The sequence below is a fragment of the Mustela nigripes genome, chromosome 4 (assembly GCF_022355385.1).
Source record: "Mustela nigripes isolate SB6536 chromosome 4, MUSNIG.SB6536, whole genome shotgun sequence".
Taxonomy (NCBI): Eukaryota; Metazoa; Chordata; class Mammalia; order Carnivora; family Mustelidae; genus Mustela; species Mustela nigripes.
This window is the reverse complement of record NC_081560.1, coordinates 178,298,788-178,319,035: the sequence shown is the minus strand read 5'-3', so window position 1 is coordinate 178,319,035 and position 20,248 is coordinate 178,298,788. Positions and strand designations below refer to the sequence as shown.

Here is a 20,248-nt window from a genome sequence, read left to right as displayed (position 1 = left end):
CCAAGAGGGGCCTGTCATGTATGTGCATAAGCCTCGGCTCGCAGGACACTGGCAGGGCATGGGAAGTTCATGCTCGGGTTCCCCAGCAGGGGGGTACACCTGGGCTCAGGGCACCCCTTCCTGCCTGGAGGTGGTACAGCTCTCCCTCATCAGGAAGGTTCAGCTGTCTGTCTCCCTGGCCCTCACCTCCTGTTCTGCCTTTCCTCACCTCTCTCCAGGGTCAGTGGTGCATATTCAGGGCATGAAAGTTCCACTGCCTCAGTACGGTCAGCACCGCTGTGGACTGAGCCGTCCCAGGGCTTTTCATGGTGGGAACTGGGGAAGTCTAAGCCAGGGTCTTCCCAGGGCCCAGGCAAGTGGCATCTTTTCCTTAGAGTGGGACAGAGCTATTTCATCGACCTGTTCAGTTTCGAAGTGTGCTTCACTGTAGAGAACAGGAAAGCCTGCATCTCATTCCGTGGTGGGAGTGGGGGCAGGTGGCTTCCCAGATTCTCCTCCATCCTTCTGAAAGTGCCCCTGGGGTAAGCAGATGGGCTGAGGAGGGGAGTCGGGACCAGACAGTCTCTCTCACCCGTGGCAGCACCAGCCCCGTTCCCATTGCTAAGAGTTTCCCTGGGGGTTCCATGTGCCAAGTTTCTGTCTGGTCGGTCTTTCTATCCTTGATTAACAAGCCTGGAGAAACACTAGCGAAAGGAAGTGCATTCGCTGACTGCATGTCTGGTGGCGCTCGTCCCCCTGGCGTAGGCACATGGCCTGTTTCGCAACAGCAGTTGCTGTTTGATGATGATGATGATGGATAATGATAATAAACAGCTTCTGTAATTTACCGAGTGCTTGCCCAGCACCAGGGTTTATAGGTATCATTTCATTTTGTCCTTAGAGCAACCCTCTAAAATATATCACCATCATCATGATCCCCGCTGTCCCCCAGTTTCCAGGAGAGAAAACGGAGCCTCTGAGAAATAAAAGTAGCTCACCCAAAGTCATGCACCAGGGAAGTGGCCATGCTGGGATTTTGAACTCCAGCTTTCCTGACCTGGAACTTGTACCTTTCACTTCCGTGTTATCAGCACCCCTCTCCCACGCCCTGATCTTTGGGTTGGAAGAATTAAGGCATTTGAAATGGAGCATCCTGATGGGCTTCAGAGCCTCAAGAAGGCCGTGCCCCACAGAATTCTGAGCCTGGAGGCGGCGCTGGGCAGCTGGGGCTTGGGAACGCCCTGTGACTGTGCCCTCCTGATTTTCCTCACGCCTTTTGCTCCTCTGTGGAATGGGGATTTATGTTCATATCTTGTAGCTTCATCTGTTTTGAGCAGTGGCACCTGTTGGAGACGTGACATTGGTTGTAGCGCCGGCGCGCAGGCTCAGAGTTGGAGAACTCAATGCAGCTGGGTGGCATCCTGACAGCGTGGGCTCCTTTCTTAACCTTCTAGGCCTTTCTTTTCTCATCTGTGGAATGGGAAGGATGACAACACCTCACGGCCCCCTCACACAGCAGGATTTCCTGAGTTACCCCAGCACAGCGGGGACCTCGACGTGAAATTCACGTTGGGAGATGGTTGACAGTGATGGTTTTCCTGATAGATTTCTGGGTTTTGTACATCTCTAACAATTTCAGATTAACCATGTGAGTCTGAATAAACTTGTACTAGAGCCCAGAGTCAAAACCGTACATAAATAGCTGACCCCAGTCAGGAATGCAACAGATGGTGGGCGGGGCCGTTATTCATTTCAGAGGGTTTCCCATGAATTATGTCCTTTGTTTCAATAAAATGGAGTCCCTGGGAATGTGGATTCCCACTTCACAGAGGGAGAAGTTGTGTCCAGAGAGAGGGGAGCTTTCACACCTGTGCATTCTCCAGTTGTCCAGCCTGCCCACGTTCTGCATCACCATCCGGAGCTGCTTGTTTTCCTGTCATCCCTCTATGAGCAACAGCCAAAGAGCCAACTCTGTCTTTGTTCTTCTGTTCCTAAGCTCTCTTGGTTTCGAGGGCCACCCTGCGCCCCGAGCTGGTGGCCCTCTCTGCCCCCTCTACTTGCTCTTGTTTTGTTCATTTGAATCATGATCCAGTGTTAGTCCATGGATTGCAACAAGAGGGGTCATGATGTCTCTTAAGTGTCTTTTAAGCTGTGGGAGTCAGTCCCTGGGTCTGATCAGGATGACCCGGGAACCTCATTAGAAATGCAAATTTTCAGTGGTCCCAGACTTGTCGGAGTAGAGACTTTAGGGTGGGGTTGGGGCCAGCCATCTGTTTTAACAAGCATTCTTGGTCATTCTGTTGCAGGAGTCTGAGACCATTTGATCTGTAGGTTTCCCCTCCTTTCCTGTATATTTCCTTTGTAACTTACATCTTGGAGAGACCTGGCATTTGCCCTAGCAGTTCGCCCAGCCTGAGTTTTGCCTGTTGATCCCATGGTGCAGATGACCAAGGTCTTCATTCCTCCCTGCTGAGGATGACAGGAAGACTCTGCTCCCTCAAACAGAGGGGGCTGACTTTTGGAGGTTACTGCTGAAGTGGGGTGCCCTCCTGGCATAGTATGGGGTGGGAGCAAGCACAGATGTTCCAGGCTCTGTGAAAAGGCTTGCTATGGCCAGGAAAGGGGGGCCATGGAAGGAGGAGAGGCCACAGAGGGAGGTGAGGATGGACTTCCAAGGGCCTGGTGCCGGTGGTAGGCTAGACTTCGTTTTGCTGGCCATGGGAATTGAAGGCCCTGACAATGGGGAGGTTGTATGAGATCTTGGTTTGACCAGATGGCTCTGCCTGCAGGAGAGCATGACTTAGAGGGGGAAGACCTGGAGCAGGGAGCCCTGGGGATGCTGGGCGGGAGCCCTGGTAAGTGTCAGCAGGATGTGGACCAAGGTCGTGGTGGTGAAGTTGCAGAGGAGGGAGTGAATGTGAGAGATGCGAAGAATCTCTCACAGGAATGACTTGGCTCGAGAATGCAGTGGGAAGGGAGGGAGGAGTCTAGGACTCTATCTGGGAGCCATGGTGGTTGCACTGACCAAAGGGGATGTCTAAGGAGAGAAGCAGGTCTGAGTGCTTTGAGAGCTGGCCACACATTGTTGGAGGCAGGTAACTCAGCACGTGTGTTACCAATATCCTGACTCAGAGGGGTCAGTGCCTCAGTTGGGAAAGACCTTTGTGACCTTCCAAATCTGTGCATATTCACTGAATCCACTTTTGGGGGTACATAGACACATCCATCTGTCCGTTTTCCCATCCATCCACCCATCCATCTATCCACTCAACTATGCATCCTTTTATCCACTCATGCAAATATCCATCTGTCCATCCACTCAATTCTCTAGCCACCTACCTGTCCACCCACTCATCTTCCATTCTTTATCCATCCATCCATCTGTCCATGCTTCTATCCATCCGTCTGTCTATCCATCTCTCCATTCTTTTATCCATCCATTCATCATTATTATCACATTTATTGAATGCCTGTGAAAGTCAGGAGCTGAGGAACCAGAGAAGAAGTGAAACATAGCCCTGCTCAGACGACTCCAAGGTCCATGGAACAGAAGCCAGGTGGACAGAAGTATCTCAGTACTGTGCGTAGGGTGATCTGGTGGAACCCCTCCAAATGCTGGTTCCAGGGGTCAGGGCTGTGAGGTTGCTAGGTGTAATTCATGGAGGTTAGTAGGAAGAACTGTCGGTCTAGAAACCCATTTCCTCACCTCCCATAGCAATGTCCCAGGAGCACATGTGCGTGTGGACCTCCCCCTACACGCGTCCCCCTACCCCCGCCAAACCATGGTCTGGGGTTGCAGGGACTTGTGGGGCTCCCTGTCTCTCCAGAAATCCAGATGTTCCAGTTTTCCCTCACTGGGGCACCTCATCTCCCGATCCGTCCCAGGGGGGGAGATAGCTGGAAGATTCCGCCCCATGTCAGAAGGGGCCCAGTGCAGCCTGCCGCTCTTGGCTGTCATGGTGCTGTGGCTTCTGCCGCTATAAATACTCCTTTCCATACTTATTGTTTAGCATTTGGAGAGCAGCTATTTTACACTCCGTGTTCTTTGTAACCAGGAGGGTCTTCCAGTTCATGCCAATAAAATTTCCATTTACTCTGGACATCAACCATGGTGATTTAAAAAAAAAAAACCCATAAATTATTTACTGAAATGGAAGTTCAGCTTACAGTAATAATGCATTAGTTCAGCTAGCCGTGAAGCCTATTACAAGGATAATAAATTTTTTTTATTTTCCTTCTTAAAAGATTTTTGCCTGTAACCTACACATGACCTTGAACTAATCAATTTTCAAAGATGACAGTGCAGGGAGGGCATATAAGGAGAGTGAGAAAGGAAGGAAGAGCTTTTCTAAAATAGCCTGATTTTAGGCAATTGTCAGCAAATACCCGTTATCTCACAGCTAGGAGGGGAAAGAAATGAAAATATATATTGCATTTCTTAAACCGTAAGGACCAGACCTTAAAAATCCTTTTGAAATTGAGCATTTGTTTGATAGAGACATAAATCTGGCAGCTGGAAAGAGGGCCTGTTCGGAAAAGCTGGGGAGTCACCATTGTTGAGACCAATTGTCATGTCACATGAGCCTAGAGCCTTGGGGAAGAGAGTCAGCCCAAGGGTTCTCTCTTCATTTTTTTAAAAATGTTTTATTTATGGAGCAAGATCAATTTTATATATCTCGGGAAGTCTACAGTTCTGCTCACCGCCATTTGCTGACTAATGTCTCCAGCAGAGAAGAGGACGACAAGCAGGTTCAAGAATTATGGCTAGCTTTGACGTTTCTTATCAAGGCTGTTTTTTATTTTAAGAACATCTGCTTTGATTAAAGGCATTAGAGCCAGGAGCAAATAAAAATGTGTCTGATTTTCACATGTCTGGCATTTTATAACGGGAACCGTGACGAAATCTGTGTCTTCATTCTCACACCCCTAAGGCAAGTGATGAGTATTAACTTAGTATAGTTCAACTAGTTTCTTCTCCATTATCTGGTTTGGGGTTCTAAAAAAAAAAAATTCCTGTGGCAGGAGACTCGTCGGTTGAGTCAGAGTCTTATTTATATCCTCTACTTCGCTGCAAAGATATTTTCATACCCCTCTTTGCTGTAAAAATTATTTTAAAAGTGACTTGGTTGAAGAATGTGTTGGGACATGGGTCCTGGATTGAGTGAACCTAGAAACATCCCCATCAAATTATTTTTGTATTCCCACAAACTAAAAAAAAAAATAAAAAAATAAAAAAAAAATCACATAATAAATACACAAGACAGAAGTGACATTAAATTATTTGAAATGAATAACAAAGGAGAGCTGACAATTGTTTTCTGTGGGTTTACTAGAAAGAGTCAGGTGTCTTTCTCTTCAGCTTGACCATCCTTCTGTGGCAGATGGTTTGCATTCTTGAAATGATAGGTGTTTTTCTGATTCTGTGACGTGAAATCATCAGCTCCCTCTGTGTTACCGCATTTCGGAGGGACGTGGAAGACGCTGTGAGTGTCTATGTAACGTGGCTGGAACGGTGCAGTAGGTGTTTCTTAGAACTCCCAGATCCCTCTGCTCTGCCCTTGACCATACTTACTGGCGGACTGTGTTTCTTTCATGTCTGTTTTGCTATTCTTTTCTCCCTACCTCCACAGATGGGTCTCAATTCTCTTTCCATCAGCTTCCTTTCTGCCCCCAAGCCTGCACTCTAAAATTTAATCTCTATCCTTGTTGCCTTGTTTGTCCGTCCCCCACGTGCTCAGGCCCTCAGTGTGTCCTTGAACTGAAATATCATGTAGGCGGGCGTTTTCACGGGGCAGGTGTTATTGTATTGGCTTTGATCACAGTCAGTGACAGCTGGTATTTTTTACTGTGGAATGTAACATTACATTAACATTACACTACTGTAATTAACAGTATGTGTAAGGAACATTTACATAAAAGTACGTGTAAGTAACTGTTACGTGTAAGTAACAGTAGTGTAATGGCCAGTGTGGAAGTGGTTGGTAGCCTGGACACACAGTAGGTCCCTTGAGCCTATAGACATTCCATATATCAACTTTTCTCCCTTGTCTGTTATCTCAGATCTGTCAAATAGCCATAGATCAATAGATAATATTCTGTTGACCCCGTTGTGTTTATTCCTGATGACTTACTGTTGAATGAGAGCTCCCTGGATTGGTGGAGAAGATTAGGACACTAGAAACTGCCCATACCCTTCTGGGCCTCAAATAGCCTTTTCCATATTCTTTTCCCTACGAATTTTTTTTTTTAATTTTTAAATTTATTTTCAGCGTAACAGTATTTATTGTTTTTGCACCACACCCAGTGCTCCATGCAATCCGTGCCCTCTCCAATACCTACCACCTGGTTCCCCCAACCTCCCAGCCCCCGCGAATTTTTGAGCACCATTTGGATATCCTAAATGGTTAGCTGAAAGAACACAGTTGTCAGCCCTGGCTCTGCGTGTTCCTGTGGGGGGCTGGTACACCTTAACTGGCAAGTTGTCTTTGATATGGGATATGCAGAGCTCTAAATGGGGGCATGCATGATATGTTGTTGGATTTCTACGCATCTCTAAAAATGTTGCTCCTCTATGCAAATCAGTTTTAAGTCATCACGTGGTACAGCTGCATTTTTACTTCTTTTTTTTTTTTTTTAAAGATTTTATTTATTTATTTGACAGAGAGAAATTACAAGTAGACGGAGAGGCAGGCAGAGAGAGAGAGAAGGAAGCAGGCTACCTGCTGAGCAGAGAGCCCGATGCGGGACTCGATCCCAGGACCCTGAGATCATGACCTGAGCCGAAGGCAGCGGCTTAACCCACTGAGCCACCCAGGCGCCCCTGCATTTTCACTTCTGATGGAGGAAGTCCATGAGGGTCAATCACCTCCTGGCCTGGCTCAGTGATCAGCAAGGAATTGGGTGGGGGAGGGGCAGGGAGAACCGAGAAAAGCCTTGGTTCTTGTCCTCACATATCCTGGAGTCCTTGGGGGGCCCAAGGCATGTGTTCAACGTGTGGCCCAACACATGCTCTTCTGCAATCACTGGGACGTGCTCTGAGAAGAGCCGAGTGATGGGATAATTAGGACCGAGCAGACAGCGGGGTGGATGGTTTGTCTGCAGATAATAGCTTGTTTGCTAATTGCCAACACCAGATTTACTGGGCAATTAGACATTTGGTGTCTTCCAAGACCTTCTGTGCAAATGTGGACACATGGCCGCAGGCCTCACAGGTAGCAGGTGGAAGGAAGGTGGTTCACTGCTGGATGGCATCTCTCTGCAGCCTGCCCAAGGGGCCGTGGGCAGGGCAGACTTCTCGCCAACAGGTGGGAAGGACCATCTGGCAGTGCTCCCTAGCAGCGAGGCTGGAGTCCCCCTGCTTTATGGAAGGGGAGTGCCCTTGGCTAAGAGATTAACGAAGAGGGTGGACTTCCGCAGGCTGGGCCAGGGGCTGGCTGGGCTTACGTCTCTGTTCTCTTTTCAAGAGCACCAAGCCAGGGGTGCTCCTAGGAATCAGAAATTGCTCTCCCTCTAAGATGAGCAAGTTGAGTATTTTAAATGCAAATTTTTTATTATGAAAAAGTATATATGACACAAAATCTGCACTTTTAACCATTTTTAAGTGTACAAATCAGGGGCATTAATTTAACCATTTTTAAGTGTACAAATCAGGGGCATTAATTGCGCTCACAGTGTGATAAACCATCATCATCCCTATTTCCAGTAATTGTCCTCACTCAGAAGAAAAACTCGCACTCCTCATTTCTTCCTCCTCCCTCCCAGCCTCCGGTAACGTCTGATCTGCTTTCTGTCTCTCTGACCTTGCCTGTTCTAGATATTTCATGTGTGTGGAATTATACAAAACTTGTCCTGTCGTGTCCAGCTTATTTTACTTGGCGTAATGTTTTCTAGGTTCCTTTGTGCAATAGTGTGGCCAAGAACTTCTTTCCTTTTTGCAACCGAGTAATCTTACATTGTATGGGCACACCCATTTTGTTTACTCATCTGTTGACGGAGACTTGGCTTGTGTCTACCTTTTGGATATTATGAATAATATCACAGTAATGTGTACATTTAAGTGTCTGTTTGAATCCCTGTTTTCTGTTCTTTTGGGTAGATACCTATGCGTGGAATTCCTGGGTCATATGGTAATTCTACATTTGACTTTTTGAGGAAGCACTAAACCATTTTTCCATAGCAGCTGCACCATTTTGCACTCCCACTGGATATCTACAAGGGTTCCAGTTTCTCCATATTCTTGTCAACATTTGTTACTTCTTTCTTTCCTTTTTATAGCTGCCATCTTAGTGGGTGTGAAGCCTTACCTCATTGTGGTTTTGATTTGCATTTCTCTGGTAACTAATGACGTTAAACATCTTTCCACATGCTTATTGGCCATTTTTGTGTCTTCTTTGGAGAAAGGACTGGAAGTCCCTTGCCCTGCAAGTTGGTTTTGGGTCTCTGTACCGACTCGCTTCTGCGAGTTTCTCCCAGGGTTTGGAACTGGATCCTCCCCAGGAGAAGGGAGACCAGATGTCTGCAGGGAGTGGAGGTGGCTGTGCAGATCTGAAGGCTCACATTCACCCTTTCATGATTCACTTCATTCCCTCAGCCCATTTGGTACCTACGGTAATGATGCTCTTTGAGTTCTCACGGAGCAGGAAAAAACAAAAACCAGTAAGTGTGTGGGATTAACCAGAGTGATCTGAGAGCAAAGGCTGATGGAACCACTGCTGTGCTCCCCTAGAAGCAGGCCTTTCTCAGACACCTCACGCCCTCTGGGTTTCCTTGACCATCAGTATGTTTGAGCAAGCTTCCCAGTTCTTCCCACCCAGGAGTAGGCTGTGTACTAGCTGGGCAATGTTTGCAGAGCACCCCAGTGAGCCCTGGCAATCTGTGGGTACCCAGAGTCGCTCACAGACCATGCTCTGCTGCCCTGTCAGTCCTGGGTGGCGGGCGAGGAGACCAGCATGGAGCTCCCAGCAGGGACAGTGTGACTTCTCCTTGGGTCCTCATTCCCGGAGGAAGGCCACTGGGCCCCGGCAAGGTATCAGGACAAATGTCGGTGCCTGCATAATGGCGAGGCCAGCAGGGCCATCATCATAATGATGTCTGGGCGGCTTGGCTGTTGCCTCTTCTCTGGTTTGACCTCATGTGTGTTGTGGGGCCTTAGGCGTGGGGTCCGGGGACACTAGCCTGCCTGACCTTCTGCCGTGCTTTCTCTTACCTGGATGCCAGAGCCAGCAGGATCACTGAAGAGAGATGAATTCCCACGTTGTGATGCGGCCTCCTGCTGGGGGCGGGGGGGAGTAGCAGATGTGTCCACTAAGCAAGGAAGTTCTTTCTGGACGCTGCACGCCTGTCCTGTATTCCTGTAATGGGGCTTGTTAATCTCTGGGGTAAGGCAAGGAACCTGGAACCTCTTCCCAAAAAACCCATCCAAACATTTGCTCAGGTTCATCTGGTCCATGGCTGGGCTCAGGTGAGGTTCCGACTCTTGGGAGAGCGCACGCCTGGAGTGAGGCCATGTGGGGGTCGGGCAGGTCTCCGCCAAGCAGGCCCTGGGGGGGACTTGGTGAGAGGCCTGGTGGTCACGGGGAGAGGAAGAACGTTTCATCTGGCTCTAAATACCGAACACAAGGGAGTGCCCGAACAGACAGACCATGCGTGTGCTGGGGTTTGGCTTCCCGGGGCTCAGCCCATATCGCTTCTAAGGAGGCCTTTGTCTTTCCTTTCAGAAACAGCCCCCACGTCTGCATATTCCTCTCCAGCCCGGAGTCTGGGGGACACAGGGATCACGCCGCTGTCTCCTTCCCATATCGCGGTAAGAGATGTGTCTCTACGTGCAGGGCTGTGTGCTGACGATCTTTGCTTTCTGGATCTGCTCTCACGATCCAGGCTGCTGGGCAAGCCGCTCGCCTTTGTGGGCGGGGAGTGCATGGTCCTGGGGACTGGCCGTGTGAGCCCACCAAGCCCTTCCCCACCCTGGGCCTGGAAAGGCTTTCTGGGGTGTGGCTGGTGCTTCTGGGGCTTTTGGCCTGTGTGCATTAGCAGGAAGGGCGGGAGGACCCCTTGAGCTCTAGGGCCCAGAAACAGTGAGGCATCCTTTCAGCAGCGAGCCGCCAGCTCTGGCTGGGGCATCAGTGAAAAGCACTCTAGTCCACAAGTCTGTGGCTGGGCTGGCTTCTGCATTGGCCGGCCCAAGGAGGCGACCTAGTTGGGCAGGGGACTGGAGACTGGGCTTTGCTGCCACCCGACCCCTCACTGAAAAGGCCGATTTTTGTGGGGCAGCTGTTCAAGGGACTTCCACATAGCCGACCAGAGAAAATTGCCCTGGGAGGGGTCACTTTGCCAGAGGCTCCGCTAGGCGGGGGCACCAGCTTGCCCTGGTTTTCCTGTAACTGTCACCTCCCTCAGTGTCCTGGAACTCCCTCCGTCCTGGGAACCTTGGGGGGCTGGCCTCCTAGCGCCCGTCCTCACACTGCGGCTTTCCAGACGGCAGCCTGAGGGGCCCCCATAAGAGCTTCAGGGTCACCTTGCAGTGTGTGGGGAAGGAGGAACCGTGTGACAAGAGGCCAGATGGGTGGGGATCTCACCCCTTGCTCTAAGCAGTACATGTCAAGCCCGACATCTATGGGTTTATAACATGAAGTTCTGGAGATATAAAAAAAAGTCTACACTGCTTTAAAAAAAGGTTTGGAAACCTGGAATGGCCTGATCCACTCACTTGATGTTGAGGAAAGGCTGTGTCCCCTGAGGGGACGCGACTTGCCAGGATCACGTGGCCAGGGTCCCTGGCACGCAAAGCCCTCCTCCCACACACAACACGTCTGAGCAGATGGAGTGGTCACTAGAGACGTGGCAAGGCCACAGCTGGCAGAGCATTCTGGGCTGTGACTACGTGGGAATTCGGGGGAGGGGGCAGTGAGGGAAAGGTTGTGTCACTCGGGTAACAACTGGGCTTCCAGACTGGATGGACTTTCCATAATTAGTCAAGTTCACAAGCAATTGATAAAGGGGCTGGTGGACAGGCTGTGGGCAGGTGTCTTCACCCTGGCCGCCCGGGCCTCTGCTCAGGGGGCACCTCCATTTTTCCCTGGAGCCCCTTGGGTGGGGGCTGAGGCCGGCCCGCTCTCTCCGTGGGGCTCACTTTGTGGCACACTTGAGCCAGGATTCTGTCTGTAGTGGGTGCACACCTGGGCAGAGTGGAAGGCCAGGCTCGGCCACCCCCGCCCGCCCCTCATGCTTTACCCCGAACGTCCGCAGAATGATGCTGACCCGAACGTCTCGGAGCAGCAGACGTTTCTGGTGGTGGTGGCCATTGACTTCGGAACCACGTCCAGCGGCTACGCCTACAGCTTCACCAAGGAGCCAGAATGTATCCACGTGATGAGGTGAGCGCTGTGGGTAGGGAGGGCGGTGTGGGGGTGCCATCACTGCACCTGTGGAGACTTGGAGGAGGGCCCTGGGGCAGGGGAGGGGGATTTGCCTAAGAAGCAGGTGAATGGCATTTTGTAGGCGGGTCCTGGAGTCTGGCCCAGCTCCGCCCCAGACCCCCTGTGCCCCTGAGCCCGCTCTCATCTCTGGGCTCCAGGTTCCTGGTCTGGAAAAGCATTAGTTTAATTCTGACTCAGTGGGTCTAGGGAAGGGCCTAGATGGCGTGTTCGAAACCGGACCCAGGTTATTCCAGCACGCAACCCAGGGAAGGGTGCTGACTTGTAGGCAGCTTGCCGTGATGGAGGAGGTCCCAGGCGTCCGCTCGGCCACACACTGTGCGACCTTGCGCAGTTGCTGGACCTTCTAAACCTGTTTCCTCATCTGTGAAATGGGGGTAATATCGGTGTCTGTCTCACAGAGTGTGTGTATGTGTGAAATGAGATTTCCTTCAAGCTTAATACACAGTAAAATGTAAACAGGGTAGGTGCTAGTCCTCAAATGATAGTAACCAGAAAGCAGAGTTGGGAGGAATTTCAGCCAGGTCAACCTATAGGGTCACTGGAGTAGCCTGGGGTCTCTTAGGACACACTGTGTGCTCGTACACCGCGGGCCTCCTCCGCCTCGCCCCGCCATGCACACAGCCGCCTAGAACACCCTCTCGTCCTCCCCATCCACACGTGATGGACTGTCTGTGAGGATGCTGGTCCGTCGGGACACCCACACAGGCTCCTCCAGTCTGGTGCATGCTCTCCTGCAGAGTCTGGGGCCCCTCGAAGCTTTGGGGGTCAGGGCTTTATCTCCCTGATTTTCCAAATCCAAGGATGGCTCTGAAGATACCCTGTGATCGGCTTTGGAACTCATTTAACTGGCAATTGTGGAATTAGTGATAGCTCCCAGATTAAGATCTTATGCATTTTTGTAGTGTGTTGCTTAAAACAGAGGTCATAATAAAAGTGACCCCCAACCCCAATCTTGGTCGGGTTGTCCTAAGGGGCTCCAGACACCTGCTGTGTTGTATTATCGGGAAATAACAAAAAGCCAGTTCTAGTAGAGAACCCTGATGATAGTAGAGCCCTCTCCCTCAGTCACCACCAGGGTTCTGCCTCTGGGCAGCGAGGCACCTGCTGTGAGGTCTTCTCTGCTGTTCCCGGAAATGGAAACCTCGAAGGGAGACGAGCATGCTATCAGAAGCTGGAGTCAGTGTTTCTCAGCCTCTACATAGTTGTTTTAAGAAATGGTATTTTGAAGGGATAGTCTTGCAGTGAAAATTGAAAAAAAGAAGAAGAAGAAGAAATAACATTGCATTTGCTCGGGGGAGCCGGGGGGGATCCCCACAGTATCAGCAGCGCTCAGACCTCTTGAGACATCATCTCCATTCTTGTAGAGATTTTGGAGGGAGGCCCTACCTGAATTTTATTTCAACCAGAACACGTTAACCTTGACACAGACTGACACAATTATGGTGGAGAAAGTTCAATTATTTTTATTATTTTAATAGGAATGAAGGAATAAAATTTGGAAGGGGAAAAAACTCTGGAGGTTTATTGCCTCGTGAAAATGTCCGTGGTTGATGGTAACAGAAAGTCTGTTTGTGAGCAGTCGTGTGGGGAGCGCCTGGGCGCCTGGTGACTGGGGTGGGGAAGAACCCAGGGTCTCCGTGTGCTCATCATGGCGACCTTGGCTCCCTGGGAAGAAGCCTGCGACTTGATGGAGCTTTGACAGGGGAAGATGCCAGGGGACGATTCCAGACCCAGCTGCATGGCTGAGCCAGGCTGGCTGTCCACCCGGGTTGGGACCGTTCCCCGAAGCCTAATGATGCCATGTCGGGAGCAGGGACAAGTCCTGCCAGGTGCTCTGCCACCTTCCCGGCCGGCCAGGGAAAGAGTTCTGCTTCCTCTGGGTTACGGTGTTGCCACCAGAGGCTCCTGTGGTCCTGTGGTTCATGGCAACACAGGGCTGGGACAGGGGGCAGCTGCAGAGTCGGGACCTGGGAGAGAAGAGCGCATCCTGGCCGCCTTGGCAGCCGTGGCTTCTCCTGCCTTCTCGAGGAGGAAGAGAAGGCACCGAACCACCTGCCTTCTCCACTCCTTCCTGTTCTTTGTCTTTCTACCTAAGAGAAGAAGGAAGCTTCTCTGGGGCCCCACCTTCCCCCGCCCTATCTTACCCTCTCATCAGCTCCAGGACAGACTCCCATCCTCTCTGCCTGCCTGTCTGTAACCCCCTCTCTCCTCTTCTGGCGTCTCTTCAGTATCCAGCCTTGCAGGACATAGTCCCTTCCCAGCTCAAAGTTCCTATCAGGGCCCTCCTGCCTCCTTGTCACCATGGCTGTCACCCAGTAGGGAGGCACCAAGTCTCTCTCCTCCTGGATCTCTCCTGTGGACACCAGGCTTGCATCTCCTGCCCCCTCCGGGGAGTTCCATGCCAGCAGGTTCACCTGGAGTCCCTTGTTCCCTGTGGCCTCCTTGGTGAGGGCTCCAGGTTCCCAGGAAGAGGGCTTTCTCCTCTGGCTCCCACGTGGGGGCTTCTGGTACCTCTCCTCCGACTCACACCATGGCCACGTGGCTCAGTTCTCTCTCGGGACGGCTCGTCCACCTCCACGCCTTTCTTTTACCCTGTTGGAGCCTCCTCGCCTCCGCTCCCAGACAAGGCCTGAGCATCCTGCTCAGTCTCCCGGCTTCCCGTCTAGTTCAGCGTGCTCTGGTCACCCACAGCTCTGATTCTGCCATGCCCCTGCCCTCCAACCTTTAGATTTTCTCACACTTCCCTTTTACACACTCCATTTCCACCCTGCCCAGTCACTTAGCAACCCTGCATAAGCCCCATGTTCTCCTACCTCTGAGCAGCCTGCAGTGCTCTTCCCTCCTTCAAGATCCCGGCAGCTCTCTGTCAGTCCTTTGAGTCTCTCCTGAGCCCTGCATTCCTCCCCTTGCCCTACCAGCCGGCACCTCTGCCTTCTCTGACCCCTAGGGTATTTCCTGGGTCCCCCGTTCCCCTGCGGTAAGGCAGGCATTTATGCATTGGTTTATACCCTACCTTGTTTTAGAGAGGACACAAGCTGACTATACATTTGTTTTGACGGCTTGCAAGTTAAAAAAACAGACCCCCCCCCCCCAAAAGACATAACATCCTAGACAGAGACCTAAGGTTTTCATGTCTGGGTCACCAGTACTGGCAAACAGTAGGTGCTCAGTAAATGCTGAGTGGATGTTCAAAGCAGACCTTCTCCTGAAGAAGACCCTGGTGCTTGCCCCTTTCCTCTTTCTTTCTGACTGAAGACTGAAGTCGTGGCTCTGATCACCCCTCAACCAACGGAATCAGAGCGTGCCTGTCGCAGCTCCCATGAGCTCCACACCTGTCGCAGCTCCTGTGAGCTCCCACATCTGGGAGAATCGTGCATACAGTAGTTGTTCTCACCAGTGGGCCTGAACTGTGACTCTGAAGGAAGGTCCCATAACCTCTGCCTTTCCTTGGTGTCAGGCGATGGGAAGGGGGCGACCCCGGGGTGTCCAACCAGAAGACTCCGACCACCATCTTGTTGACTCCCGAGAGGAAGTTCCACAGCTTTGGGTATGCCGCCAGGGACTTCTACCATGACCTGGATCCCAACGAGGCCAAGCAGTGGCTGTACCTGGAGAAGTTCAAGATGAAGCTGCATACCACTGGGGTAAGCAAGCCTCTCCCTGGCCCCCACGTCCTCTGCACTGGAGAGCCAACCTTCCCTCCGGCCCCGAGGTCTTCCCAACCCAGGAAACCCTCAGGTCTCACCCGAGCAGAAAGTAACATCCATTTACCTTGATTTTGGAAACAACCTGGAGCACAAGACACTTTTGCAGAATACACGGCACTTTCTGATACACACAGGGGCGGAGGGATATTCAGAATGTTTAACAGCATGTGTGCCTTGGCAACTGATCGGTCAGGGCAGACACCTGCTGGTATTCACCATCTTCTCGGGGGCCGGGAGGTCCCTCCGCAGTTGCTGGGTTGTTGGGAAACCCGGGGGTCCTGTAGGTGTGCCTCAGGGGCTGAGGGCATTTGGGGAACCCAGGGCAGAGGCGATTAGCTAACAAGTTTAGAAGTAAACATCTGTGTGGGGAAGCGGGTCGCCTAGGAAACAGGTGCCTAATGCATTGGTGGCTCAGCTTGCCAAGCAGCTCTGTTCCCAGCGTGCCGGTATCCTGTAAGCGGTCCTCATCCTCGAGGCCCTCCCCCAAGCTTCATGGAAAAGTTTGGATCACAGGATAGGATTTTTTCAGTTTGAGCTTTGTATCCCACAGATTTTCCTTAATTCTTGGTACTTAGAGATTCGGGGCGTCGATGGTATTTAGGACCACGGACGCTGGGACCCCACGGCCTGGATTTAAATCCTGCCTCTGACACTCACAAGATCCTTAAACCCAGTGACTTAACCTTTCTGGGCCCTGTGTGAAATAGAGACCCTGACAGGGTTGGTGGAAGGATTAAAGGAATCAAGCTACCTCAAGCTCTTCGAGCGGTGCTGTACCGAGAAAGTTCCAGCCGGTTGCTGGCTCCCATTGTGATTGCTTTCGTTGGTCTGCGTGTTTGCAGGTACAAACACACGTGAAGGGAAGCCCAGCAGCCAGCACCCTGCCTCCAAGGCTCTGGGTGCATCGGCGTGGCTGTCTCTCTGTGAAGCAGACAGGCTCCTGCTGCAAATGCCTCCTGCCCGTTTCACCCGATGGGAGTCGCCGCCGAACAGCCCTCTGGCTGCCTGGTGGTCGGCCCCCTTTCTGAGCCTGGGAGTTGCCTCCCCATATTGGGGTTGTCTTTGTTGAGCAGCAGGGGTGGGGGGGCTGGTTGGGAAGAGGAGCTCATGCCGATGGGTCAGAACACCGGACAGGCTCCGCGAGGCTGGTTCAGTCTCTTTGTCCCCTTCATGCTCTAAAGGCAAAGCCTCCTTACCCGGCTGGACCAACTTGGGGGGTGGTTTTTGTTTTTCCCTCTGGCAGGAGCAGCCTCTGGTGGTAAGGAGCCTCTGGTAGGAGCAGCCTCTGGTAGTAAGGAGCCTCTGGGTTCCGGCTGCCTTGGGGGCCTCCTCCTGATGACCGCCCCACTGTCTGCCCATTGCCATGCTGTGAGCACTTTTCTGGTCATTTTTGAATGACCCCAGTGTGGCCAGCGCCTCCCAGCCAGGCTGCTTTGGCTTCTGGTGGAGAAGGCAGGCGGCGGTGCTGCACTCCCAAGAGGGTTAAGCACAAACCTTAAAATAGGAGCTCTTCTGTTGGGGCGACTTGGTTGCTGCTCATGGGGAGTGAAAGCTTCCTGTCTGCTCAGTGCGTCGGCAGGTTGGCGGGATGCTTTAGGCCTCTGGGAGGGGGGCTCCTGAGGTGACTGTGAGTGTCTGAGTGTGGAAATAGTATGTCATAGTGTGTCAGCTGTATCAGCAGGGGTGCCTGCTGCCTTTCTCTCCTCCTGGGCTCTGTCACCTCCCTGAAACCTCTGCTTCGTGAGGATCCAGGGGAGACAGAATGAGAGGGAAGGAGGAAGAGAGGGAGAAGTGCGAGGTAGGGGCTCAAGGGAGCAGCCGGGACCCCCGCCACAGGAAGGGGGTGATGCTGCCAGGACCCTTACTGGGGGAGAACAGGGGACACACTATCCTAGTCTACCAAGTATCAGGAAACAGAAATATGGCTCGCTGACTTTCCCAGACCTCCAGGTAGGAGTTCCCGAAGCCACAAGGCACGTCTCTGCTCCCCCGTCTTACTGTTCCTTCCTCTCCCCCACTAGGACCTCAACATGGATACAGACCTAACGGCGGCAAACGGCAAGAAAGTCAAAGCCCTTGAAATCTTCGCGTATGCCCTACAGTACTTCAAGGAGCAGGCACTGAAGGTAGGGCATGTGCCAGGGACCTGTGGCAGGGGGAGACACCCCGGCCAGTCAGGGGAGCAGACGCGACCTTGAGGGAGGAAAGGACCTCGAGGGAGGAAATGTAGGATTTCCATTCAGAAAACAGGATGCACCCTCGTGCCCCTGCTGGCGGGAATGGGAAGTAGGGCAGCTGCTATAGAAAAATCTGGCAGTTTCTCAAAGGTTAAACGTAAGAGCTACCACATGACCTAGTGATTCTGCTCCTCAGTATACAGCCAAGAGAAAGGAAAAATGCGTATTTCCATGAAAACCTGTCTGTGAGTGTTTCCAGCAGCAGCATTTGTACGAACTAAAAAGGGGAGACAACACGAATGTCCATCGGTGGGTGGAAGGGTCCCTAAGTGGGTCTTTCCGTACAAGGGATGTCAGTCAGTCATAGACAGGAATGAATCACGGACGCCTGCGACCACATAAAGAAACGGTGACGACATTATGCTGAACGAAAGAAGCCAGTCAATTCTGTGTGATTCCATTCATAAGAAATGTCCAGAGCAGGTGAATCCCCGGAGACAGGAGGCAGATTGGCCAGTGCCGCAGGCTGAGGGAAGGCACAGTAGTGTCTGCTAATAGGAATGGGGCTTCTCTTTGGGGTGACGGGATTAGAGAGTGTGACGGTTGCACAACCTTGTGAATGCATGAAAACCCACTGAACTGTACACTGGGAAAAGGAGAATTTTATGGCATATGAATTATATCTCAGGAGACATGTGTGGCAGCTGGCAGGTCTCAGGCGAGGTGCTTGATTTCTCCAATACCCACGTTCCTACCTGGAAGAGTGGGGCAGGTTGTGTACCTCGTGGGTTGCTGGATATTAAACCAGACACGAGGCACCTCCCTCGGGGCGGGGCCCAGTAGGCTCTTGGCAAAGGGTTGCTGCCATCTCTCCTCCCTGACCTCCCAGACCCCAGGGGAGAAGCTGGTGCCTGAGTGAGCGCCTTGGACGATTGTTGCAAAGTCTGTGCAGTCAGGCCCTGGATGGGGAAGGATTGGCTGCCTTCTAGGTGGCTGCAGCTGGCCACTCGGTGTCTCTGCCTGTGGGCATGGTGACGAGTGGGTGGGGGTCAGATGTGTAAAGAGCCTCACGTACTGAGCTCCATCCAGAAAGAATTGGGAACTTTAGAAGCATTTGGTATTATGGGATCACTAGAAGAAATTTAGTGAACTCTAAAAATAGAATAGAGTTCTAGAAATAGGGCCTGAGGGAAACAGACGTGAGAATGTAACCCTGCTTTCATCCATTCAAGCACCTGCTTCTTCTTTTTTTGAGTACTTTTTGTGTCCCCGATCCTGGGCAGGTTCTGGCAGCATTGTAGTAAGCAGAGTATGAAGGAGTATGTGGTCATGTAGTCAGCGGATTGGTGTTGTGAGGGGGTCACTGTGGGTGTTCGGGGTTTGGTAAAGGCAGAGGTTCTGCCCAACGGGCGGCAAGCAGGGAAGGCTCCCTGGAGAAGGTGCGTCAGGGGCCCCTCAGCGGCAGCAGCTGGAACAGTGTGTGTTTCGGGCTGGTGGAATGGCGCAGGAGGAACGCAGGGGGGAAAAACACAGCAGACAGCTCTGGAAAGCAACCAGTCTGGGATGAGAGAAGGGCAAGGCCACGGGGTCCTGTGGGAACAGCAAGCTTGGGTCGAGATCGTGCAAAGCCTCGAAGGCCAAGCTAACGAACTACTTGAGTCATGGGGCGCCATCCATGACCACGAAATTAGCCATTTCTAATAGCGGAATACCATGGCCGCAGAGACAGCATTTGAGGGAGGGAGACCGCAGCACCCCCACGGCCTGCAGCGTGGGGGAAAGCCCTGGGGAAGCAGTGGACTCAGATCCCGAAGCAGGTGTGTCTGAGCGCTCGGAGACTTGGAGAGTGGGGGGTCACACGGGGAACGCGAAAACCGAGAAGAAAGATGGGGCCAGAGCAGAGGGAAGAAGTAGACTCTGGGAAATAATTCTTCCACCGGAAGAGGGGAGAGGGGAGAGGACAGAAGGAAGGAGTAGGAGGGAGACGAAGGGAGTGAGGAGAGGCTCATCATCTCAGGCAGCAGCAAAGGGGACCAGATGTGGGCCTCTGCAGGCCCGGAGAGCAGGGATCTCAGAGGGATGGGCTCGGCGCCCGGTAGGCCAGACAGCCAATGAGGGACACTGTGCCTACAGTGCCTGTGGCCCCCCGGGGACAGGTGAGGCAGCAAGGGAGGCCGATGACTCGGGGGCCCTTTGGATTAGGAGGAGGAGACATGGGGACCTGGGGAAAATTTAGGACCCGAGAAAGTTGTAACACTGGCTTGTGTTTCTGGTTGATCGAGGGGGAAAGAGTGAACAGCCCATCTCAGAAAGGGAGGGGAGAGATGGAGGGGGCCGAGGTCCAGCAGGGGTGCAGGAGGAGGGGGCGTGGTTTCGAACATGTCAGCTCAGCTGAAAACTGCAGGAACCTGCTCGCACTTTCTCCCAGCAGGGAACATGCTATAAAGAAATTCCACGAAGAAAAGCTTTTTGAGGAAATTTGTAGGAGCCGGGCCCTTCACGAGAGGGCGGGCTGGTGTTTGAAGGACCCACAGATTCAGAGGAGGGGACAGTTGCACATTCGACCAGGATGAACAAGATAGGGTGTCTACTGAAGCAGCGTATCTCAGGCATCACAGGCGTGAAGCAGGCTCAAGGAAAGCCAGTGAAAAGTGCAACATAACGGGAAGTTTAATTAATGGCAGGGTCCTTTTCCTTCTAAGCTGTATTAAATCCATTGGCAAACAAACAGCTTATTTATTTATTTATTTTAAAGATTTTATTTATTTATTTGATGGACAGAGATCACAACTAGGCAGAGAAGCAGGCAGAGAGAAAGGGGGAAGCAGGCTCCCTGCTGAGCAGAGAGCCCAATGTGGGGCTCGAACCCAGGACTCTGAGATCATAACGGGAGCTGAAGGCAGAGACCTTAACCCATTGAGCCACCCAGGCACCCCTCACGTTCTTTTAA

General features: G+C 52.0%; 1 protein-coding gene across 3 annotated transcripts in view; it reads left to right on the top strand.

Annotated features, from left to right (window-relative positions):
* Positions 1 to 20,248, top strand: part of HSPA12A (heat shock protein family A (Hsp70) member 12A) — a 147,757-nt gene that overhangs the window by 106,773 nt on the left and 20,736 nt on the right. For all 3 annotated transcript variants that reach the window (XM_059398671.1, XM_059398670.1, XM_059398672.1), the window contains 4 exons: positions 9,696 to 9,781; positions 11,224 to 11,351; positions 14,872 to 15,058; positions 17,143 to 17,247. In XM_059398671.1, the coding sequence (XP_059254654.1) occupies positions 9,696 to 9,781; positions 11,224 to 11,351; positions 14,872 to 15,058; positions 17,143 to 17,247 (506 nt within the window). The remainder of the gene's footprint in view (positions 1 to 9,695; positions 9,782 to 11,223; positions 11,352 to 14,871; positions 15,059 to 17,142; positions 17,248 to 20,248) is intronic.